We start from the raw sequence: 26,415 nt of genomic DNA, 5'->3' as shown, positions 1-26,415 counted from the left end.
TGGACATAAACATGGAACATGGACAAATTATCCCCCACGGATACTGGACATAAACATGAAATTGCTCCCTCCCACAGATATTGAACATGAATATTAAACATGGACAATTGCCCCCCTCACAAATACTGGCCATAAACAAGAAACATGGACAATTTCTCCACCCCCCCCCCCCCACAGATACTATACATAAATATCAAACATGGAGAATTACCCCCCACAGATACTGGATATAAACATGAAACATGGACAGTTAGCCCCAACAAACACTGGACATAAACATGAAACATGGACAATTACCCCCACAGATACTGGACATAAACATGAAACATGGACAATTACCCCCACAGATACTGGACATAAACATGAAACATGGACAATTATCCCCTCACACAGATACTGGACATAAACATGAAATTGCTCCCTTCCACTGATACTGAATATGAACATTAAACATGGACAATTGCCCCCCACAGATACTGGATTATAAACATGAAACATGGACAATTCCCCCCCCCCCCACCCCACAGATACTGGACATAAGCATGAAACGTGGACAATTCCTCTCCACCTCCCACAGATACTGGACATAAACATGAAACGTGGACAATTAACCTAACAAACACTGGCCGTAAACATGAAACGTGGACAATTACCCCTACAGATACTGGACATAAAAATGAAACATGGAGAATTATCCCCACACACAGATGCTGGACATAAACATGAAATTGCTCCCCCCCACAGATACTGAACATGAACATTAAACATGGACAATTACCCTCCACAGATACTGGACATAAACATGAAACATGGAGAATTGCCCTCCACCGATACTGGACATAAACATGAAACATGGACAATTACCCCCCCCCCCCCCCCAGATACGGACATAAACTTGAAACATGGTAAATTACCCCTACCCCCCCAGATACTGGACATAAACTTATAACATGGACAATTAACCCCACAGATACTGGACATAAACATTAAACATGGACAATTAACCCCACTTATACTGGACATAAACATGAAACATGGACAATTACCCCACACAGATACTGGACGTAAGCATGAAATTGCTCCCTTCCACAGACACTGAACATGAACATTAATCATGGACAATTGCCCTCCACAGATACTGGACATAAGCAGGAAACATGGACAATTCCTCCCCCCCCCCCCCCACAGATACTGGACATGATGATTAAACATGGACAATTGCCCCCCACAGATACTGGATATAAACATGAAATATGGATAATTATCCCCAACAATCACTGGCCATAAACATGAAACATGGACAATTATCCCCGCACCCCCAGATACTGGACATAAACCTGAAACGTGGACAATTACCCCCAACAAACACTGGACGTAAACATGAAAGGTGGACAATTACCTGTACAGATACTGGACATAAAAATGAAACATGGACAATTACCCCCGACAGATGCTGGACATAAGCATGAAACATGGACAATTACCCCCACACCACCAGATAGTAGACATAAACATGAAACATGGACAGTTACCCCTACCCCCCCAGATACTGGACAAAATCCTGAAACATAGAGAATTAACCCCCACAGATACTGGATATAAACATGAAACATAGACAATTATCTCCACAGATTGTGGACATAATCATGAATCATGGACAATTAACCCCCTAACAGATACTGGACATGAAGAAGAAACATCGACAATTGCCCCCACCGATACTGGAGATAAATATGAAACATGGACAATTACACCCCACAGATACTGGACATAAACATGAAGCATGGAGAATTAACCCCCATAGATACTAGATATAAAGATGAAACATGGACTGTTATCCCCAACAAACAATGGACATAAACATGAAACATGGTCAATTACCCCCACAGATACTGGACATAAACATGAAACATGGAGAATTATCCCTGCACACAGATACTGGACATAAACATGAAATTGCTGCCCCCCACAGACACTGAACATGAACATTAGACATGGACAATTGCCTTCCACAGATACTGGACGTAAGCAGGAAACATGGACAATTCCTCTCCCACCCCCCCACAGATACTGGACTTGAACATTAAACATGGACAATTGCCCCCCACAGATACTGGATATAAACATGAACCATGGACAATTACCCCCACACCACCAGATATTAGACATAAACATGAAACATGGACAATTACCCCTAACCCCCAGATACTGGACATAAACCTGAAACATGGAGAATTAACCCCCACAGATACTGGATATAAACATGAAACATGGACAATTATCTCCACAGATAGTGGACATAATCATGAATCATGGACAATTAACCCCCCCCCCCCCACAGATACTGGACATGAACATGAAGCATGGATAATTTCCCCCAACAAACACTGGACGTAAACATGAAACCTGGACAATTACCCCCACAGATACTGGACATGAACATAGAACATGGACAATTCCTCCCCCACAGATACTGGACATAAATATGAAACGTACAATTACCCACCCACCCGCCTCCACAGATACTAGACATAAACATGAAACATGAACAATTCCCCCCCCCCACAGATACTGGACATAAACATGAAACATGAACAATTACCCCCAACAAACACTGGACATAAACATGAAACGTAGACAAATACCCCCACAGATACTGGACATAAAAATGAAACATGGACAATTATCCCCACACACAGATACTGGACGTAAACATGAAATTGCTCCCCACCACAGACACTGAACATGAACATTAGACATGGACAATTGCCCTCCACAGATACTGAACATGAACATTAAACATGGACAATTCCCTTCCACAGATACTGGACATAAATATGAAACATGGACAATTCCTCCCCCCCCCCTCACAGATAGTGGACATGAACATTAAACATGGACAATTCCCCCACCAGAGATACTGGACATAAACATGAAACATGGACAATTACCCCCACCCCACAGATACTGGACATAAACATTAAAGATGAACACTTACCCCCACAGATACTGGACATAAACATGAAACTTGGACATTTACCCTTACAGATACTGGACATAGACATGAAACGTGGACAATTCGCCCCCCCCCCCACAGATACTGGACTTGGAACATTAAACGTGGACAGTTACCCCCCACAGATACTGGACATAAACATGAAACTTGGACAATTACCCCCCACAGATACTGGACATAAACATGAAACATGGACAATTTCCCCAACTCCCCCGCCCCCAACAGCTGCTACTCAAATTGCTGAGTTCCTCTAGCAATTTCTTATTGTTGCAGAAATTAATAATGTTCAATGGTTGCAAATAATCTCGATTAACGTTAATGTGTGGGGTCACTTTGTTCATCAGGCACAGAATCGAGGATGGTAAATGACAGCTCGGCAGTAAATGGGTAATGAGCAGCTGCAGTGGGCAGACCTCAGCTGCAACTCTCAACTGCAGGATTGCCCCGAGCAGCACCAGTCAAGTGTGACAATGAGGGGCCAGTCTGACATTGGGGTGCTAGTGTGGTGGTGTTACAAAGCAGGACTAAACTAATATAAATGGACCTGACTAGCAAATTCCACAAGCAGTGGTTTTGACCAGTCTTGAAGTGTTGCCACGTCTAGTCCTGTATGCTGGAGGATTATTGAACAGCTAAAGTGGGTGAGTGGCTGTGACACCAAATCCTGGTTGAGCAAAATTGGTTGGCAATTTCTCAGGATCATCCAGAATCCCCACCATCACAGGAATCAGCTTCTATCCAATTATTTCTCCTAATTTCAGTTGATGTTATCTCTCAAGAATGCAATAGGAGCAGGTGCAGACCCCAGGGTCTTCGTGCCTGCCCCACATATAATATGATCATGACTGATCAATGCCAGCCTCACCTCCCCCTCAGCGTCATTTGTCCACAGCCCAGAATTCCTCAATTTGACAAATATTTATGCACCACCACTGTAAATATCTCTAATGATCCAGCTTCCACCAGCCTCTGGGACAGAGGATTCCAGAGATTGATCACCGTCTGAGAAGGAATTTCTACACCTTAGTTTTAAATAACCAATCCCTGTACGTCCCCTCGTTTAAGACTCTCCCACTTATGAAAACATCTCAACGTCTACCCTGCCAAGGTTAAGGAGAGTGTATAGTTGAATAACATCTCCCCTCACACTGGTACAAACGACATAGGCAAACGAAGAGGGATGAGGTCCTGAAGTGTGAGTATCGGGAACTAAGCAGAAGGCTGAAGAACAGGACCTCAAGGGTGGCGTTCTCAGGATTGCTGCCAGTGCTACGTGACAGTGATGGTAAGAATTGGAGGAGATGGCAGTTGAATGCGTGGCTGAGGAGTTGGTGCAGGGAGCAGGGTTTTAGATTTTTGGACCATTGGGATCTCTTCTGGGGAAGGTGGGACCTGTACAGATTGGATGGGTTGCACCTGAACTCGAGGGGGAGCAATATCCTTGCAGGTAGGTTTGCTAGTATGGTTCAGGAGGGTTTAAACTCATTTGCAAGGGGGATGGGACCCGGAGCGATAGAGCAGTGAAAGAAGTGCATGGAGTAAAGCCAGATCTAACATACAGAGAGGCTTTGAGGAAAGAGAAGCAGAATAAACGGTGTAAAGGTAGTAAGGTAGAAGGGCTGAAATGTGTGTACCTCAATGCAAGAAGCATCAGGAACAAAGGTGATGAACTGAGAGCTTGGATACATACATGGAATTATGATGTAGTGGCCATTACAGAGACTTGGCTGGCACCAGGGCAGGAATGGATTCTCAATATTCCTTGATTTCAGTGCTTTAAGAGGGATAGAGAGAGGGGAAAGGGGAGGAGGGCTGGCATTACTGGTCAGGGATACTATTACAGCTACAGAAAGGGTGGGTAATGTAGCAGGATCCTCTTTTGAGTCAGTATGGGTGGAAGTCAGGAACAGGAAGGGAGCAGTTACTCTATTGGGGGTATTCTATGGGCCCCCTGGTAGCAGCAGAGATACAGAGGAGCAGATTGGGAGGCAGATTTTGGAAAGGTGCAAAAATAACAGGGTTGTTATCATGGGTGACTTTAACTTCCCTAATACTGATTGGCACCTGATTAGTTCCAATGTTTTAGACGGGGCAGAGTTTGTTAAGTGTGTCCAGGACGGATTCCTGTCACAGTATGTTGACAGGTCGACTAGGGGGAATGCCATACTAGGTCTAGTACTAGGTAATGAACTGGGTCAGGTCACAGATCTCTCAGTGGGTGAGCATCTGGGGGACAGTGACCACCGCTCCCTGGCCTTCAGCATTATCATGGAAAAGGATAGAATCAGAGAGGACAGGAAAAATTTTTAATTGGGGAAGGGCAAATTATGAGGCTATAAGGCTAGAACTTGCAGGTGTGAATTGGGATGATGTTTTTGCAGGGAAATGTACTATGGACATGTGGTCGATGTTTAGAGATCTCTTGCGGGATGTAAGGGATAAATTTGTCCCGGTGAGGAAGATAAAGAATGGTAGGGTGAAGGAACCATGGGTGACAAGTGAGGTGGAAAATCTAGTCAGGTGGAAGAAGGCAGCATACATGAGGTTTAGGAAGCAAGGATCAGATGGGACTATTGAGGAATATAGGGAAGCAAGAAAGGAGCTTAAGAAGGGGCTGAGAAGAGCAAGGGGGCATGAGAAGGCCTTGGTGAGTAGGGTAAGGGAAAACCCCAAGGCTTTCTTCAATTATGTGAAGAAAAAAAGGATGACAGGAGTGAAGGTAGGACCGATTAGAGATAAAGGTGGGAAGATGTGCCTGGAGGCTGTGGAAGTGAGCGAGGTTCTCAATGAATACTTCCGTTTGGTATTCACCAATGAGAGGGAACTTGATGATAGTGAGGACAATATGAGTGAGGTTGATGTTCTGAAGCATGTTGATATTAAGGAAGAGGAGGTGTTGGAGTTGTTAAAATACATTAGGACGGATAAGTCCCAAGGGCCTGATGGAGTATTCCCCAGGCTGCTCCACGAGGTGAGGGAGGAGATGGCTGAGCCTCTGGCTAGGATCTTTATGTCCTCGTTGTCCACGGGAATGGTACCAGAGGATTGGAGGGAGGCGACTGTTGTCCCCTTGTTCAAAAAAGGTGGTAGGGATAGTCCGGCTAATTATAGACCAGTGAGCCTTACGTCTGTGGTGGGAAAGCTGATGGAAAAGATTCTTAGGGATACAATCTATGAGCATTTAGAGAATCATGGTCTGATCGGGGACAGTCAGCATGGCTTTGTGAAGGGCAAATCGTGTCTAACAAGCCTGATAGAGTTATTTGAGGAGGTGACCAGGCATATAGATAAAGGTAGTGTTGTGGATGTGATCTATATGGATTTTAGTAAGGCATTTGACAAGGTTCCACACGGTAGGCTTATTCAGAAAGTCAGAAGGCATGGGATCCAGGGAAGTTTGGCCAGGTGGATTCAGAATTGGCTTGCCTGCAGAAGGCTGAGGGTGGTGGTGGAGGGAGTACATTCAGATTGGAGGATTGTGACTAGTGGTGTCCAACAAGGATCTGTTCTGAGACCTCTACTTTTCATGGTTTTTATTAATGACCTGGATGTGGGGGTAGAAGGGTGGGTTGGCAAGATTTCAGATGATACAAAGGTTGGTGGTGTTGTAGATAGTGTAGAGGATTGTCGAAGATTGCAGAGAGACATTGATAGGATGCTGAAGTAGGCTGAGAAATGGCAGATGGAGTTCAACCCGGAGAAGTGTGAGGTGGTACACTTTGGAAGGACAAACTCCAAAGCAGAGTACAAAGTAAATGGCAGGATACTAGGTAGTGTGGAGGAGCAGAGGGATCTGGGGGTACATGTCCACAGATCCCTGAAAGTTGCCCTACAGGTGGATAGGGTAGTTAAGAAAGCTTATGGGGTGTTAGCTTTCATAAGTCGAGGGATAGAGTTTAAGAGTCGCGATGTAATGATGCAGCTCTATAAAACTCTGGTTAGGCCGCACTTGGAGTACTATGTCCAGTTCTGGTCACCTCACTATAGGAAGGATGTGGAAGCATTGGAAAGGGTACAGAGGAGATTTACCAGGATGCTGCCTGGTTTAGAGAGTATGCATTATGATCAGGGATTAAGGGAGCTAGGGCTTTACTCTTTGGAGAGAAGGAGTATGAGAGGAGACATGATAGAGGTGTACGAGATATTAAGGGGAATAGATGGAGTGGGCAGCCAGCGCCTCTTCCCCAGGGCACCACTGCTCAATATAAGAAGACATGGCTTTAAGGTAAGGGGTGGGAAGTTCAAGGGGGATATTAGAGGAAGGTTTTTTACTCAGAGAGTAGTTGGTGCGTGGAATGCACTGCCTGAGTCAGTGGTGGAGACAGATAAACTAGTGAAATTTAAGAGACTACTAGACAGATATATGGAGGAATTTAAGGTGGGGGGTTATATGGGAGGCAGGGCTTGAGGGTCAGCACAACATGGTGGGCCAAAGGGCCTGTACTGTGCTGTACTATTCTATGTTCTATGTTCATTCGCCCAAACTCCAAGCAATACTCTTGAGTCTCCTTTGATAGGACACCACTCATCCCTGGAATTGGCCTGGTGAGTATCCTTTGTACTGCCTCGAATACTCTGCACAGTATAAACAAGAGTAAATCTGAAGATGCTGGAAATCCAAGCAACACACAGAAAATGCTGGAAGAACTCAGCAGGCCAAGTAACATCTATGGAAAAGAGTAAACAGTTAATGTTTCAGACCAAGGCTCTTCATCAGGACTGGAAAAGAATTTTTTTCTGTTTACTCTTTTCTGTAGATGCTACTTGGCCTACTGAGTTCCTCCAGCATTTTGTGTGTGTTGCTGTGCACAGGTGAGGCCAAATACACCCTTCACAACTGGAACACAGCCTCCCTATTTTTAAACTCCAATCACTTTGTAATTAAGGGTAAAGCACCATTTTCCTTCCTAATTGCTTGTTGCAACTTGGGTCAGCTTTGTAGTGATTCACACACTCAGCCACTGGGATCACTCTGATTCTGCCTCATTTGTACTGCAGTCATGTAGATGATAATCTGTCTTTTTGTTTCTCTTACATATCCTCACACTTCCCCACATTAAATGCCATTTGATTGTCTTTTTCCTACTCACTCGATCTATAACCTCACAGTATCCTCATCACAATATGCACTTTCACCTATTTTCATGTTGTTGCCAAATTTGAAGACCTTGCACACTTCCTTCCTGCTTTTAATGTAGTTAATGTTAATGGAAAGCAGCTGTGGGCCAGGACCCGATCCCTGGCTAGTCTGCCTGTTACCTCCTTCCAGACTGAAACAGACCCATTTATTCCAACTGTTTTCAATGGAGCAGCCAGTTTTCAGACACTCCTGTTACCATGGGTTTTTAATTTATGCATTGTCCTCTGATGTGGTCATCTGTCAGCTGCCAGTCAGAAATACAAATACACTAAATCTACACATCCTCTGCCATCAACTCTCCCTGTAAAATCTTCAAAAGATTTGAGCAAATTTGGCAAGCATCATTTACTATTCATTATAAGACTATGAAGTTTAATTCTGTTTTTCCTAAATTACGAACTATTTCTGGATTAATTATTAACTCTGGTATCTTGCCAATAATAGCTGTTTACACTAGCAATCCATAGACCTCTGCCTTCTGCCATTCTTCTTTGCTGAACTAGAGAGTTACACTGGCAGTTTTCTAATCTTCTGGTGCCCGCTTCCTGGAGTTAGAAAAGTTTCAGTTGTCTCTGCAGCTATTTATTTAAAACTCAAGCAGGGAGTCCATCAGCTCCTGGCAACGTCCACTTTCATCTCCCTGAGTTTCTCCAATGGTTTGTCCATAAGACCATGAGATACAGGAGCAGAATCAGGCCATTCGGCCCATCAGCTCGGCTCCACCATTTCATTGTGGCTGATCCATTTCCCTCTCAGCCTCAATCTCCCATATTCCTTCGTGCCCTGACTAAACAAGAATACATCAACCTCTGCCTTAAATATACCCAATGACTGGGCCTCCACAGCCACTGTGGCAATGAATTCCACAGAGTCACCACTCTCTAGTGAAAGAAATTCCTCCTCAACTCTGAGGAAAAATGGATGTCCCTCTATTCTGCGGCTGTGTTCTCTGGTCTTAGACTCCCTTGCCACATCCACTCTATTGAGGCCTTTAAACATTCGATGGATTTCACTGAGATCCCTCCACCCCTTATTCTTCTGAATTCCAGTGAGTGCAGGCCCAAGAGCCATCAAACGCACCTCATACGATAAGCCTGCCAACCCTGGAATAATTTTTGTGAACCTCCTTTGAACCCTCTCCAATGTCAGCACATCTTTTCTTAGATAAGGGGCACAAAACTGCTCACCATACTCCAAGTGCTTTATAAGTGCACCAGTGCTTTATAAAGTCTCACCATTGCATCCTTGCTTTTATATTCTAGTCCTCTTGAAATGAATGCTAACATTGCATTTGCCTTCCTCACCACCTACAAATTAACCTTTACGGATTCCTGCACAAGGACTCCCAAGTCCCTTTGCACCTCAGATTTTTCAATTTTCTCTCCATTTAGAAAATAACCTGGACTTGTATTTCTTCTACCAAAGTGCATGACCAAACACTTCCAGACACTGTATTCCATCTGACACTTCTTTGCCTGTTCTCCTAATCTGTCTAAACCTCCCTGCTTCCTCAAAATTACCTGCCTCTCCACCAACCTTCATATTGTCTGCAGACAACCACAAAGCTATCAATTTCATCAAACAAACATATAATGTAACAAGAATCGATCCTAACACAAACCCCTGTGGAACACACCAGTCACTGGTAGCCAACCAGAAAAGGCTCCCTTTATTCTCACTCTTTGCTTCCTGCCAATCAACCACTGCTTTATCCATGCTAGTATCCTTCCTGTAATATCATGGCCTCTCAACTTGTTAATCAGCTTCATATGTGGCAGCTTGTCAAAGGCAGACATCCCACCTCTCCCGGAAGTTCCGGGAGTCTCCTGCATATGAATAGTGGCTCCCTGATGCCCACAAATTATATACAATATCACGGAAATCAATTTTTTTGAGAGCGAGTGAGAGAAAGCAAGCGAGAGCGTGCAAACGACCACAAGAGCGAGAGAGAGCGCGAGCGAGAGCACGCCATGGCAGAGTGTTCCAAAAAAAATATAAAACATACGTCACCCCAGACTACACTAAAGTGTACCCTGCTTAATAAGGGTCAAAATAATGACAGTGTTGCTCGCTGCACTGTTTACGACAGTGACTTTTCTATTGCCCATGGTGGGTTAAGACTGTAAAAGACATGTTGAGGTGAGTTTAACAGGTGTCATTTGTTCATTAGCATAGCTAACGTTATTTAAACTAGCTGGCTAGCTGCTAAGGAGCTACTCTATTGCAGACATCCCACCTCGCAAATTGATGGTGCTACCTCCCTGAAATTAGTTTTTGCAGGGTGGGGTGTCTGCAAAGGCCTATTGAAAATACAAGTACACGACACCCACTGTTTTTCCTTTGTCTATCCTGCTTGTTACTTCCTCAAAGAATTCCAACAGCCCTCTTGATTTCCTTTTTAAGTATTTTCTTGCACTTTTTATACCCCTCAAGCACCTTATTTACTCCCTGTTTCCTATACATGTCATACAACTCCCTCTTCTTCTTTATCAGAGTTGCAATATCCCTTGAGAACCAAGGTTCCTTGTTCCTATTCACTTTGCCTTTAATCCTGACAGGAACATACAAGCTCTGCACTCTCAAAATTTCTCCTTTGAAGGCTTCCCTTTTACCGATCACATCTTTGCCAGAGAACAACCTGTCCCAATCCACGCTTTTTAGATCCTTTCTCATTTCTTCAAATTTGGCCTTCTTCCAGTTTAGAACCTTAACTCTAGGACCAGATTTATCTTTATCCATGATCAAATTGAAACTAATGGTGTTATGATCACTGGAACCAAAGTGCTCCCCTACACACACTTCCGTCACTTGTCCTAACTCGTTTTCTAATAAGAGATCTAATATCGCATCCCCTCTAGTTGGTACCTCTATGTATTGATTTAGAAAACTTTCCTGAACACATTTTACAAACTCTAACCCATCAAGACCCCTAACAGTATGGGAGTCTGCCTCACTCCCTTCTTGAAGAGTGAAGTGACGTTGGCAATTTTCCAGTCCTCTGGCATCATACCAGAATCATAACTAATGTCTCTACAATCGCTTCAGCCGCCTCTTTCAGAACCCTGGGGTGTACACCATCTGGTCCAGGTGACTTATCTACCTTCAGACCTTTCAGTTTTTCCTCCTTTATGACATTTTAGTTGCCTTGTGTTGGTTTTTAAAAGCTTCCAAATCCTCTAACCTCCTTAAGTTTTGCTCTATTATATGCCCTCTCTTTGGATTTTATGTCGACTTTGACTTCTCTTGTTAGCCACAGTTGTGTCATCCTGCCTTTAGAGTGCTTCCTCTTCTTTGTGATGTATCTATCCTGTGCCTTCTAAATTGCTCCGAGAAACTCCAGCCTTTGCTGTTCCACTGTCATCCCTGCTAGTGTTCCCTTCCATCCAATTTTGGCCAGCTGCTCTCTCATTCCCTTTACTCCACTGTAATACTGATACATCTGAGTTTAGCTTCTCCTTCTCAAGCTGCAGGATGAATTTGATCATATTATGGTCACTGCTCCCTAAGGGTTCTTTTACGTTAGGCTCTCTAATCAATTCTGGTTCATTGCACAACACCAAATCCAGAGTAGTTGATCCTCTAATGGACTCAACCATGAGCTGCTCTAAAATGCCATCTCGTAGACAGTCTACAAATTCTCTTGGGATCCTGCACCAACCTGATTTTCTGAATCTACCTGCATATTGAAATCCTCCATGACTTTTGTAAAGGTTCCCTTTTGACAAACAGTTTCCGTCTCCCATTGTAATTTGTAGACCACATCTTTACTACTGTTTGGGAGTCTCTATATAATTCGCATCTGGGTCTTTTTACCCTTTAAGTTTCTTAACTGTATCCATAATGATTCTACATCTTCTGATTCAGTGATGCCTACAACATGATACATGCCAATATGTAACAGTGCTACAAGTTCATCGACCTGATTCCATATACTGCACGCATTCTGATACAACACCTTCAGTCCTGTATTCACCTTTTTGATTTTGTCCCCTTTTACGTTGCAACTCATCCAGTTGACTGCAATATTGCCCTGTCGTCAGCCCCTCCTTGCTATGAGTCTCACTACACACTGTCTATTTGTAAAGCAACTACCTCATCCTCAGTCATATCACTCTGGTTCCTATCCTCCTGACAAATTAGTTTAAATCCTCCCGAATAGCTGTAGAAAAACCTGCCTGCAAGGATATTGGTCCCTGTCGGGTTCAGGTGTAACCAGTTGCTTCAGTAAAGGTTGTTCCCCAATGATCCATAAATCTGAAACCCTGCCCACTGCACCAGTTTCTCACCCACACATTTATCTGCCAAGTCACCCTATTCTTACCCTCACTGGTGCATGGTACAGGTAGCTATCCAGAGATTCGTACCCTGGCAATCCTGCTTTGTACCTTTTTACCCAGCTCCCTAAGTTCTCTTTTTAGGACCTCCTCACCTATCCTACCTATGTCATAGGTGCCAATGTGCACCCATGTACCTATCTGCCTCCCAGCTGCCAAGGTCAGGGATGCCTTGGATTGGGTCCGCTGCATTCTAAAGGGAGAAGGTGAGCACCTGGGGGCAGCATACCATCTTGGTGTCTCTATCACATCCACAGAATCTCGTCTCTGTTCCTCTGACTATGGAATCTCCTGTCACCACTACAGTCCTCTTCACCTCTCTGTTCCTCTGAGCCTCAGCACCAGAGACCTGGTGGCTGCAGCTCCTTCCTGGTAGGTCGTTCCCATCAACAGCACCCGAAATGGTACACTTATTATTGAGGGGGATGGCACAGGGGTAATCTGCACTGGCATCCCATTTCCATTTCCCTTCTTTCTCCTGACAGTCACACCTTTTCATGCCTCCTGCACCCAGGGGTGACTACCTCCTTGTAGCTCCTACCTGTCACTACCTCATCTCCTGTAGGTCCAACTCCAGTAGCTTTCTTTTCTTTTTAAATCTTTTTATTGAATTAATACACAAAAGGTAAACCATATAGGCACTGATACACAGTTGCAATATAACTTTACAAGAGATATTAATACAAAAAAAATTAGTACAAACAGTGCAGTTTAGATATAAAATAACTAGGTAATATAATAGTATACTAATTTTCAAACATGTCAATAAGGAAAAAAAAAACCCCAAAAAAACCCACCGTGCAACTAATGTAAAAAGCACAGCAAAGCAATGGGCTAACTAGGTACCAAGTAGAGTTAAACAACTTAAACAATCACGTCCTGACCTGACCTCCATTAAAAACAGTTAAAAAGCAAGAAGGGAATGAAAATATGGCCAGAGAAAGAAAAAAAAAATACATTAAATGAAAATGTTGAATAAAAGATCTCCAAGTCTGTTCAAATTTAACTGAAGAATCATAAAGTTTACTTCTAATTTTCTCCAGATTTAAGCATAGTATCATCTGGGAAAACCAAAAGAATGTAGTTGGAGCATTAATCTCCTTCCAATGTTGTGAAATACATCTTTTCGCCATTAAAGTAAGAAATGCAATCAATCTACGGGCTGAAGGGGAAAGATTACTGGAAATTTTAGGTAATCCAAAGATAGCAGTAATAGGATGGGGAGAAATATCTATGTTCAATACCTTTGAAATAATATTAAAAATATCTTTCCAAAAAGTTTCCAGAGTAGGACAGGCCCAAAACATATGAGTTAAGGAAGCTATCTCCCCATGACATCTGTCACGCAAAGAGTTAATATGAGAATAAAAACGAGCTAATTTATCTTTAGATGTATGTGCTCTATGGAAACTTTAAATTGAATTAGGGAGTGTTTAGCACAGATAGAGGAAGTATTAACTAGTTGTAAAATATGCGCCCAGTCATCCACCGGAATAATAAGACCCATTCCTTTTCCCAATCTGACCTCATCTTTTCAAATGGAGCTTTCCTAAGTTTCATAATAGTATTACAAATAATAGCCATTACACCTTTCTGACATGGATTAAGGTTAATTATAGTGTCTAAAATATATGTAGGAGGTAGCATCGGAAAGGAAGAGAGTATAGTACTTAGGAAATTTCTAACTTGGAGATATCTAAAAGAACGTATTCTTGGTAAGTTATATTTGTTAGATAATTGCTCAAAAGACATAAGGGAACCATCTAAAAATAAATCCAAAAACCGTGAAATACCATTAGTCTTCCAAATTTGAAAGGCACAGTCAGTAGACGAGGGAGGGAAGAATATGTACCTAAAATAGGAATCGCAAGCCCAAATTGATTGAGATCGAAAAATTTTCGGAATTGAAACCAAATACGTAAGGTATATTTAACTATCGGGTTACAAACCAGTTTACAGCGTTTCAAATCAAAAGGAAGAGAAGAACCTAAAGTGGAGCCAAGTGCATAACTTTGAGCAGATTGTAATTCCAATAGTACCCATTTAGGAATGGATAGTGTATCTTGATCAAGTAACCAAAATTTCATATGTCGAATATTAATTGTCCAATAATAGAGTCTAAAGTTAGGTAATGCAAAACCTCCATCTCTCTTAGCTTTCTGTAGATGTATTTTACCCAATCTCGGGTTTTTATTTTGCCAAATAAATGAAGAAATTTTAGAGTCAACTTTATCAAAAAAGGATTTGGGAACAAAAATTGGTAGTGCCTGAAATACATATAAGAATTTTGGAAGAATAAACATCTTAACAGCATTAATACGACCAATCAAAGTTAAATAAAATGGAGACCATTTAAATGAGAGTTGAGTAATGTGATCGATTAAGGGTAGGAAATTAGTCTTAAATAAATCTTTATGTTTACAGGTAACTTTAATCCCAAAATATGAAAAATGATTATTAACCAATTTAAACGGAAGATTCTGATATAAGGGGACTTGCTTATTAATCAGAAAAAGTTCACTCTTACCGAGATTTAACTTATAACCTGAAAAAAGACTAAATTGTGCTAATAAATCTAAAGCAGCAGGAATAGATTTTTGAGGATTAGAAATATATAGAAGTAAGTCATCAGCATAGAGTGATACCTTATGGGACTTCAAACCCTGAGTTATCCCAATAATATTTGGAGATTCTCGAATGGCAATTGCAAGAGGTTCTAATGCAATATCAAATAATAAAGGACTAAGAGGACAACCTTGTCGAGTACCTCGGAAAAGAGGGAAAAAAGGTGAGCTTAAAGAGTTAGTACGGACTGAGGCCATAGGAGAATGATATAACAATTTGATCCAGGATATGAATTTCGGGCTGAAATTGAACATTTCAAGCACCTTAAATAAGCAAGGCCATTCGACTCTGTCAAAGGCTTTTTCAGCATCTAAGGAAATGACGCACTCAGGATCATTTTGTGAGGCGGTATAAACAATGTTTAACAATGTGCAAATGTTATAAAAAGAGTAACGACCTTTAATAAAACCCATTTGGTCTTCGGAAATAATAAAAGGAAGTGCTTTTTCTAATCTGTTTGCTAATAATTTAGAAAAGATTTTAGAATCAACATTTAATAAGGATATTGGTCTATAAGATGCACATTGAGTAGGATCTTTATCCTTCTTTAATATTAAAGAGATCGAAGCTCTATAGAAAGATTCAGGAAGTTTACCAAGTTTTAGTGAGGCCTCCAGAACCCTGAATAACCAAGGAATTAATGAAGATGCAAAACATTTATAAAATTCCACGGTAAACCCATCAGGACCAGGAGCTTTCCCTGGACTCAGAGAAAATAGCCTTCTTAATCTCATCAGTAGTAAAGGAAGTATCAAGCATAGAAGATATATCATGTGAAATCTTAGGGAAATCTAGGTTATCTAAAAAGTCATACATATATTTAGAGTCTCGTGGAAACTCTGATTGATATAGGGAGGAATAAAAATCAAAAAAGGATTGATTAATCTCAACTTGATCAGATATCAGTTGATCATTTTGATTATAAATCTGATTAATTTGAAATTTGGAATAGTTAGTCTTCGACTGGTTAGCCAACAGTTTACCAACTTTGTCACTATGTATATAGAATTCACTTATTGTTTTCATTAATTGATTTGCAATCGAGGACGAAAGTAATAAACTATGTTCCACTTGAAGTTCAGTTCTTTGTTTATACAAGTTCTCAGAGGGAGCTGTAGCGTATATCTTAATCAATTTCCTTAATTTTGTCTACAATAACCAGCTCCTCATCCTTCAACCTCTTCCTCAAAGCAGCAGAATACGAGATGATCTGACCACGAATATAAGCTTTAAAAGTGTCCCAAATGGTATTCATAGAAATATCTTCTGTATAATTGATTGTAAAAAAGAGATCAATCTGTTCATTCATAAAGTTAACAAAATTCGAGTCCTGAAGCAACAGCGAATTAAAACGCCATTGTCTATTATTTTGTGTGTTGGCTGATATTTTAATAGAAAGCTTAAGTGGAGCATGATCCAAAATGGTTATAGAGTCATATTCACATTTGACCACTGAAGAAATAAGAGAGTCAATAAAAAAATAATCAATTTTTGAATAGGAACGATGAACATGTGAAAAAAAAGAAAAATCTTTTTCCTGAGGATGCAAAAAACGCCAAATGACCGTCGACCCGGAATCTGAAAGGAATGAGTTAATCAAGGTTGCAGATTTATTGGGTAAGGTCCGTAAAGGAGCCAAACGAGCCAAAGATGGAGATAAACAAGTATTGAAATCCCCACCCCAAATTAGTGAAAACTCATTCAAATTCGGGAACAAATTAAATAATGATTTATAAAATTCCGGACAGTCCATGTTGGGAGCGTAAACATTAACCAAAACTACCTTTTTATTAAAGAGTAAACCACTAACCAATAAAAATCTGCCATTCGGATCAGAAATAATATCATGTTGTACAAAAGTAATTGCACTAACTATGTCCTGGGGCCATTCCCACTGAACTGACTGTGTCCTGGGGCCATTCTCACGGACTAACTCTGTCCTAGGGCCATTCTCACTGACTAACTGTGTCCTGGGGCCATTCTCACTGGCCTAACTGTGTCCTGGGGCCATTCTCACTGACTAACTGTGTCCTGGGACCATTCCCATTGCAAACTGTGCCCTGGGGCCATTCTCACTGACTAACTCTGTCCTGGGGCCATTCTCACTGGCTAACTGTGCCCTGGGGCCATTCTCACTGACCTAACTGTGTCCTGGGGCCATTCTCACTGACTAACTGTGTCCTGGGGCCATTCCCATTGCAAACTGTGTTCCTGGGGCCATTCCCATTACTAACTGTGTCCTGGGGCCATTCTCACTGACTAACTGTGTCCTGGGGCCATTCTCACTGACCTAACTGTGTCCTGGGGCCATTTTCACTGACTAACTGTGCCCTGGGGCCATTCTCACTGACCTAACTGTGTCCTGGGGCCATTCTCACTGACTAACTGTGTCCTGGGGCCATTCTCACTGACTAACTGTGGCCTGGGGCCATTCCCATTGCAAACTGTGCCCTGGGACCATTCTCACTGACTAACTGTGCCCTGGGCCATTCCCATTACTAACTGTATCCTGGGGCCATTCCCATTACTAACTGTATCCTGGGGCCATTCTTACTGACTAACTGTGCCCTGGGGCCATTCTCACTGACTAACTGTGTCCTGTGGCCATTCCCATTACTAACTGTGTCCTGGGGCCATTCCCACTGAACTAACTGTGTCCTGGGGCCATTCTCACTGACTAACTGTGTCCTGGGGCTATTCTTACAGCACTAACTGTGTCCTGGGGCCATTCCCACTGAACTAACTGTGCCCTGTGGCCATTCCCATTACTAACTGTGTCCTGGGGCCATTCCCATTGCAAACTGTGCCCTGGGGCCATTCTCATTACTAACTGTGTCCTGGGGCCATTCTCACTGACAAACTGTGCCCTGGGGCCATTCTCACTGGCTAACTGTGCCCTGGGGCCATTCCCATTACTAACTGTGCCCTAGGGCCATTCCCATTACAAACTGTGCCCTGGGGCCATTCCCACTGAACTGACTGTGTCCTGGGGCCATTCTCACTGATTAACTGTTCCCTGGGGCCATTCTCACTGACTAACTGTGTCCTGGGGCCATTCCCATTGCAAACTGTGCCCTGGGGCCATTCCCATTACTAACTGTGTCCTGGGGCCATTCTTACTGACTAACTGTGTCCTGGGGCCATTCCCACCGACTAACTGTGTCCTGGGGCCATTCTTACTGACTAACTGTGTCCTGGGGCCATTCTCACTGACTAACTATGCCCTGGGGCCATTCCCACTGACTAACTGTGTCCTGGGGCCACTCTTACTGAATAACTGTGTCCTGGGGCCATTCTCACTGACTAACTGTGTCCTGGGGCCGTTCCCACTGAACTGACTGTGTGCTGTGGCCATTTCCATTACTAACTGTGTCCTGGGACCATTCCCACTGAACTAACTGTGTCCTGGGGCCATTCTCACTGACTAACTGTGTCCTGTGGCCATTCCCATTACTAACTGTGTCATGGGGCCATTCCCACTGAACTAACTGTGTCCTGGGGCCATTCTCACTGACTAACTGTGTCCTGGGGCCATTCTCACTGACTAACTGCGCCCTGGGGCTATTCCCATTGAACTAACTGTGCCCTGTGGCCATTCCCATTACTGACTGTGTCCTGTGGCCATTCCCATTACAAACTGTGCCCTGGGGCCATTCCCACTGAACTGACTGTGTCCTGGGGCCATTCTCACTGACTAACTGTGTCCTGGGGCCATTCTCACTGGCTAACTGTGCCCTGGGGCCATTCCCATTGCCCTATCAGACAAGAATAAAGAAATAAAGAAGAAACTTACCAGAAACTTGACTGGCCCAAGCCCAATAAGGCGAAGCCGTTCCAACACTGATCCACTCTTACAATGGCTCTGTCCCTGCCGTATTCTTATTCGCCCTTTCTAAAGAATCCTGTTCACTGATTGGGTGCAGTCCAAGTCTGAAAACTGCTGCACAGCGCTGGGTGTTTTAATCCTCAACCGCGGACTGAAGTGAAATCACTGCCTCTTCTCATGCTCCTGTATACTGACTGGCTGTTGCCATCAGGTTATAGGTCTGTTCGGTCTAACCCATCTATGCTGAGCAAGATGCCCATCCAAGCAAGTCCCATTTGCTCACATTTGGGCCAGATTGCTCCAGCCTTTCAATAGCATGGACCCTATCATTATCCAAGACGTCCGTAGATCCCTATCATTATTCGAGACGTCCGTGGATCCCTATAATTATCCAAGGGTCCATGGACCCCTATCATTATCTGAGTCGTCCGTGGACCCCTATCATTATTCCAGGGTCCGTGGACCCCTATCATTATCCCAGGGTCCATGGACCCCTATAGTTATCTGAGACGTCCGTGGACCCCTATGATTATCTCAGGGGTCCATGGACCGCTATTATTATCCGAGACGTCCATGGATTCCTATCACTATCCAAGGGTCCGTGGACCCCTATCATTATCCCAGGGGTCCGTGGACCTCTAACATTATCTGAGACGTCCGTGGATCCCTATGATTATCTCAGGGGTCCATGGACCGCTATTATTATCCGAGACGTCCATGGATTCCTATCACTATCCAAGGGTCCATGGATCCCTATCATTATCCGCGACGTCTGTGGATCCCAGGTTAGGAACCCCTGCTCTAAACCTTTCCTGTCTATCTGCCTGTCCAAATGTTTTTTAAATTTTGTTTGTGTATTTGACTCAACCACTTGCTCAGGCAGCTCGTTCCATATACTGACCACCCTCTGGGTGAAAAAGCTGCCCCTCAAATTGCTATTAAATCTCTCCCCTCTCACCTTCAGTCAATGCCCTCCAGTTCTTGATTCTGTGCCCCTGGGGCAAAAGAGTGTGTGCGTTCACCTATCTCTACCCCCTCAAGATTTTATACACTTCTCGGTCACCCCTCGGTCTCCCTTGCTCCATTGCAAAATGTCTGACTTTCCTCAACCTCTATCCATAACTTGGTCCCGAGTCCCAGTAACATCTTTGTAAACGTCTGCATTCTTTCCAGTTTCATGGTGTCTTTCCTATAGCAGGGTGGCCAAACTTGGCCTTACCATTGACTTGTACAACTGCAGCATAACATCCCCGCTTCTAGACTCAGTGCCCTGCCTGATGATGACCAGTGTGCCGACAGCTGCGTTCATCCCCCTCTCGATCTGCAATGCCACTTTGAAGGAAAGTGTATGCCCAGTCCCTCATTCCTTAGGGCCCTACCGTTCATTGTGAAGGTCTTACCCTGATTTGTCTTCCAAAAATGCACCACCTCACACTTCACCAAATTAAACTCTATCTGCCAATCCTCACCCCATTTCCCCAGCTGATCTATAAATCCTGATAACCGCCTTGGCTGTCAATGACACCATCTATTTGCAAGCTTACTGCCTATGCCGAGTATATTCTCATCCAAGTCATTGATATAAATGACAAATAGCATTGAGCCCCTGGGGACACCACCAGTCACAGACCTCCATCTGAGAAACTATTAAGAGGAAGGAGTTAGTGAGGCCTGATGCAGGTCCCACACAAACACGGGGAATTATAACTGACAATAAATAAATGGCAGAACAATTAAGCACTACTGGATTCTGGTGTTTTCGTTCAAGTTTCTTTCAGAAGTCAGGAACAAGGCACAAAAATTGTTGCTTCACAATTGTTTTATTAATAGAACAGAGGGAAATCAAAATAGACAGAGTTAGGGGGACTAATAATTACAAAAGAACATAGAAATAGGAGCAGGAGTCGGCCATCTGGCCCGTCGAACCTGCTCCGCCATTCAATAAGATCATGGCTGATCTGGCCATGGATTCATCTCCACCTGCCTGCCTTTTCCCCAAAACCCTTAATTCCCCTACTATGCAAAAGTCTATCCAACCTTGTCTTAAGTATATTTACTGAGGAAGCTTCCACTGCTTCATTGGGCAGAGAATTCCAGATTCACCACTCTCTGGAAAAGCAGTTCCTCCTCATCTCCATCCTAAATCTACTCCCTTGAATCTTGAGGCTATGTCCCCTAGTCTCACCTACCAGTGGAAACAACTTGCGTGCCTTTATCTCATCTATCTCTTCCATAATTTTATCTGTTTCTATAAGATCTCGTCTCGTTCTTCTGAATTCCAGTGAGTACAGTCCCAGGCGACTCAGTCTCTCCTCATAGTCTAACCCCCTCATCTCTGGAATCAGCCTGGTGAACCTCCTCTGCACTGCCTCCAAAGCCAGTATATCCTTCCTCAAGTAAGGAGACCAGAACTGCACACAGTACTCCAGGTGCAGCCTTACCAGTACCCTGTGTAGTTGCAGCATGACCTCCCTGCTCTTGAATTCAATCCCTCTTGCAATGAAGGCCAACATTCCAGTTGCCTTCTTGATAGCCTGATGTACCTGCAAACCAACCTTTTGTGATTCAAGCACTCCTAAGTCCCTCTGCACAGCAGCCTGCTGCAATTTTTTACCATTTAAATAATAATCTGCTCGTTTATTTTTCCTTCCAAAGTGGATGACGTTGCATTGACCAACAACGTACTCCATCTGCCAGACCCTTGTCCGCTCACTTAACCTATCTATATTTCTCTACAGACTCTATGCTTTGTATTGCCACTAGAGGCATATTAAATTGTTATGTGCATCTAAGAACTACTCAGAATACAAGCAGATAATTAATTGTTAAACTGCAAAGAAAATAACAATTCAACAGCTTAGTCGAAGGTTACATCCACACTACGCCGGATAATTTTGAAAACAAAGCTTTTTCTCTTCGTTTTGACCCTCCGTCCTCATTGAAACGGTATTTTCATCCCTCGAAAATGGAGCTTTTATAAAACACTCTCCAGAGTGTGTAAATTTGAAAGCGATTGTTGCGCGTTGTAGTATGGACAGGGTAAATGGAGATATTTAAAAACGCTGTCATGACAACACCACAACAACAATGCTTTTTCTGCTTCTGCTTGGTACTGTGTAAGCACTGCCGTACGGCTGTTATAACGCGCAGTCAGTGTGAACGGCGTGAGAGTTAAATTGTAAAGTGGACTTCTTTGACTATTTAAAAATGCTGTAATGATATGCTGGAACAGATGGCCTCAGCGCGGCATTTCATTGTTTTCTTGAATACAACCCCGCCCCCCCCCCCCACACACACACAACCTAACAATTTCAGAACAGACAGCAATGAGATTGAAGCCAGAAGAGTTAGAAATGTACTCACCAAATACTTTGACCCATAGCTTACTGAATAAATAAGTGTACTCACTTTGCCCTGTTTTCTGTCCTTGCTTGTATGAAAGTATTTATGCAAGTACTTCTCTGGCAATAGATGTGTAACAGCCTAATGTAACATTGTATGGAAATACAAGATAACACTGATGCAGACATGTTTTATATATTTAACAAGGTGCTTTATTAATGCAACAGAGTTAGTCAGTTTTTCAGTGTTCGTCGTCAGCCGGGTCATGCTGTCCATGAACTCCCTTTCGGTTGCCTGCATACGCTCCAGTATTTGTTGTTTTTCCAGTTTTAAGTCCTCCTGCACAAGAGCCAACAGCAATTCCTTTAAAGTTTTTCTAGTCTGTAACTGGACAAACACGCACCAAGTATACCGTTTCCTCTTCGCTTGTTTTCTGTGTGTCCTGCGCATGCCTAGTAGGAGATTCACCCAAATATCTGTTCTAATATGGACGGAGATATTTTGAAAAACGGTTGGTGTGGACGCCTGTCGTTTTTACTCGAAACCAGCGTTTTCAAAATTATCCAGTCTAGTGTGGGCGTAGCCTAAGAATTAAACAGTCAGATCCAACAGCGCACATCTTGGTTCCGCCTTCACACTGGAGTATGCGCATACGCCTCCGTAATGTGTTGGGGAGCTGAGGAGGAGGAACTGAAGGAAGGAGTATTGGGAGGGAATTGCTGAAGACTTACAGATCACCGGGGTGTGTAATCTGCACCCCAGAGCACTGAAGTGGGAGAACGTCGACTGAAGGAAGTGGGGGGGGGGAACGTCGACTGAAGGAAGTGGGGGGGAGAATGTCAACTGAAAGAAGGGGGGGAATGTTGACTGAAGGAAGTGGGGGAAATGTTAACTGAAGGAATTGGGAACGTTGACTGCAGGAAGTGGAGAGGAATGTCAACTGAAGGAATTGGAACGTTGACTGGAGGAAGTGGGGGGAACGTCGACTGAAGGAAGTGGGGGGGAACATTGAAAGAAGTGGGGAGGAGAACGTCAACTGAAGGAAGTGGGGTTGAACGTCGACTGAAGGAAGTGGGGGGGAACATCAACTGAAGGAGTTGGGAACGTTGACTGCAGGAAGTGGGGGGGAATGTCAACTGAAGGAATTGGAACGTCGACTGGAGGAAGTGGGGGGAGAACGTCAACTGAAGGAAGTGGGGGAGAACGTTGACTGAAGGAATTGGGAACGTCGACTGAAGGAAGTGGGGGGGGCGTCGACTGAAGGAAGTGGGGAACGTCGACTGAAGGAAGTGGGGGGGAGAACGTCGACTGCAGGAAGTGGGGTGAGAACGTCGGCTGAAGAAGTAGGGGAGAACATTGACTGAAGGAATTGGGAACGTCGACTGAAGGAAGTGGGGGGGATGTTGACTGAAGGAAGTGGGGGGAACGTCTGAAGGAATTGGGGGAGAACGTCGACTGAAGGAAGTGGGGGAGAACGTCGACAAGGAAGTGGGGGAACGTTGACTGAAGGAAGTGGGGGGAATGTTGACTGGAGGAAGAGGGGGGAGAACGTCAAATGAAGGAAGGGGGGAACGTCGACTGAAGGAAGTGGGGAGGACGTCGACTGAAGGAAGTGGGAGGACGTCGACTGAAGGAATTGGGGAGGATGTCAACTGAAGGAAGTGGGGAGGGCGTCGACTGAAGGAAGTGGGGAGGATGTCAACTGAAGGAAGAGGGGGGAACGTCGACTGAAGGAAGTGGGGAGGACGTCGACTGAAGGAAGTGGGAGGACGTCGACTGAAGGAAGTGGGAGGATGTCGACTGAAGGAAGTGGGGGGAGAACGTCGACAAGGAAGTGGGGGGAATGTTGACTGAAGGAATTGGAACGTCGACTGGAGGAAGTGGGGGGAGAACGTCAACTGAAGGAAGGGGGGAACGTCGACTGAAGGAAGTGGGGAGGACGTTGACTGAAGGAAGTGAGGAGGATGTCAACTGAAGGAAGTGGCAGGACGTCGACTGAAGGAAGTGGGAGGACGTCGACTGAAGGAAGTGGGGGGAGTACGTCAACAAGGAAGTGGGGGGAATGTTGACTGAAGGAAGTGTGGGGGAATGTCGACTGAAGGAATTGGAACGTCGACTGGAGGAAGTTGGGGGAGAACGTCAACTGAAGGAAGGGGGGAACGTCGACTGAAGGAAGTGGGGAGGACGTCGACTGAAGGAAGTGGGAGGACGTCGACTGAAGGAAGTGGGGAGGATGTCAACTGAAGGAAGTGGGAGGACATCGACTGAAGGAAGTGGGGAGGACGTCGACTGAAGGAAGTGGGAGGACGTCAACTGAAGGAAGTGGGGGGAACGGCGACTGAAGGAAGTGTGGAGAAAGTTGACTGAAGGAAGTGGGGGGGAACGTTGACTGAAGGATTTGGTGAACATGGACTGAAGGAAGAGGGGGGAACGTCGACTGAAGAAAGGGGGGAATGTCTGAAGGAATTGGGGGAGAATGTCGACTGAAGGAAGTGGGGGAACGTCAACTGAAGGAATTGGGGAACGTCGACTGAAGGAAGTGGGGAGAACGTCGACTGAAGGAAGTGGGGGGAACATCGACTGAAGGAAGTGGGGGGAACGTCGACTGAAGGAATTGGGGGAGAACGTCAACTGAAGGAAGTGGGGGAAACGTCGAATGAAGGAAGAGGGGGGAATGTTGACTGAAGGAAAGGGGAGAACATCGACTGAAGGAAGTGGGGGAGAACGTCGACTGAAGGAAGTGGGGGGAACGTCGACTGAAGGAAGTGGGAACGTCGACTGAAGGAATTGGGGGAGAACGTCAACTGAAGGAAGTGGGGGGAACGTCGAATGAAGGAAGAGGGGGGAATGTTGACTGAAGGAAAGGGGAGAACATCGACTGAAGGAAGTGGGGGAGAACGTCGACTGAAGGAAGTGGGGGGAACGTCGACTGAAGGAAGTTGGGGGAACGTCGACTGAAGGAATTGGGGAGAACGTCAACTGAAGGAAGTGGGGGGAACGTCGAATGAAGGAAGAGGGGGGAATGTCGACTGAAGGAAAGAGGAGAACATCGACTGAAGGAAGTGGTGGAGAACGTCGACTGAAGGAAGTGGGGGGAACATCGACTGAAGGAAGTGGGGAGAACGCCGACTGAAGGAATTGGGGGGAACGCCGACTGAAGGAAGTGGGGGGAACGTCGACTGAAGGAAGTGGGGGGAACGTCGACTGAAGGAATTGGGGAACGTTGACTGAAGGAAGTGGGGAGAACATCGAATGAAGGAAGAGGGGAGAACGTCGACTGAAGGAAGTGGGGGGAACATCGACTGAAGGAAGTTGGGGGAACGTCGACTGAAGGAAGTGGGGAGGATGTCAACTGAAGGAAGTGGGGGGAACATCGAATGAAGGAAGTGGGGGGAACGTCGACTGAAGGAAGTGGGGGGAACGTTGAATGAAGGAAGTGGGGGGAGGACGTCGACTGAAGGAAGTGGGGGGAACGTTGAATGAAGGAAGTGGGGACGTTGAATGAAGGAAGTGGGGGGAGGACGTCGACTGAAGGAAGTGGGGGGGACGTTGAATGAAGGAAGTGGGGGGAGGACGTCGACTGAAGGAAGTGGGGGGAACGTTGAATGAAGGAAGTGGGGGGAGGACGTCGACTGAAGGAATTGGTGCTAGAAATACTGGCTGCACAGGTGTCACCTTCCAAAATACCTTAATTTTGGGTTCTGAGCAGGAGATATTTTGATTCAAGTTGCTGTTTGACAGTAAATCACATGCCTACTGTTTCCAGCTCTCACCGGTTGCCTTTAGCAATCCTTTTCCATCTGTTGAAGCTGGAATGCCTGAGGGAAATTGGAGGGATTGGAATGCCTGTTGCCTCACTTGCCACCCTCCTCCAGCAGGCAGTGAGTAAGTAAGCGAGTCATGTGCTACTGTGCATCCTGAGTTTCGTTTTCTTTCTGCTGCCAGATGGATGAAGAAACCGCGATGTGGTGTCCTTGACCTGCCGCACATCAGCCGGAGACAGAGGAGTAAGCGCTATGCGTTAACCGGTCAGAAGTGGAGACAGAAATCCATTACATACAGGTACTGACACTCAAACCAGGTGCTTCAGTCACACAGCTCCCCCTCAATCCTGGGCTTCCACTACAGCGGG

General features: G+C 44.6%; 1 protein-coding gene across 3 annotated transcripts in view; it reads left to right on the top strand.

Annotated features, from left to right (window-relative positions):
- The first annotated feature begins 3,546 nt into the window (after positions 1 to 3,546).
- mmp24 (matrix metallopeptidase 24) overlaps positions 3,547 to 26,415 on the top strand; it is a 118,257-nt gene continuing 95,388 nt past the window's right edge. Inside the window, exons 1-3 of one of the 3 annotated variants that reach the window (XM_072250345.1) lie at positions 3,547 to 3,657; positions 16,615 to 16,732; positions 26,229 to 26,345. In XM_072250345.1, coding sequence (XP_072106446.1) covers positions 26,233 to 26,345 — 113 coding nt within the window. In that variant the 5' untranslated portion in view covers positions 3,547 to 3,657; positions 16,615 to 16,732; positions 26,229 to 26,232. Of the gene's footprint in view, positions 3,658 to 4,166; positions 4,302 to 16,527; positions 16,733 to 26,228; positions 26,346 to 26,415 lie in introns of those variants that run through there. The other 2 variants (XM_072250347.1, XM_072250346.1) reach the window with 2 other exon arrangements.

This window comes from Mobula birostris, unplaced genomic scaffold, assembly GCF_030028105.1.
Source record: "Mobula birostris isolate sMobBir1 unplaced genomic scaffold, sMobBir1.hap1 scaffold_283, whole genome shotgun sequence".
NCBI classification, from domain to species: Eukaryota; Metazoa; Chordata; class Chondrichthyes; order Myliobatiformes; family Myliobatidae; genus Mobula; species Mobula birostris.
Note: the sequence above shows the minus strand (reverse complement) of the source record. Positions and strands in the feature narration are given on the sequence as shown.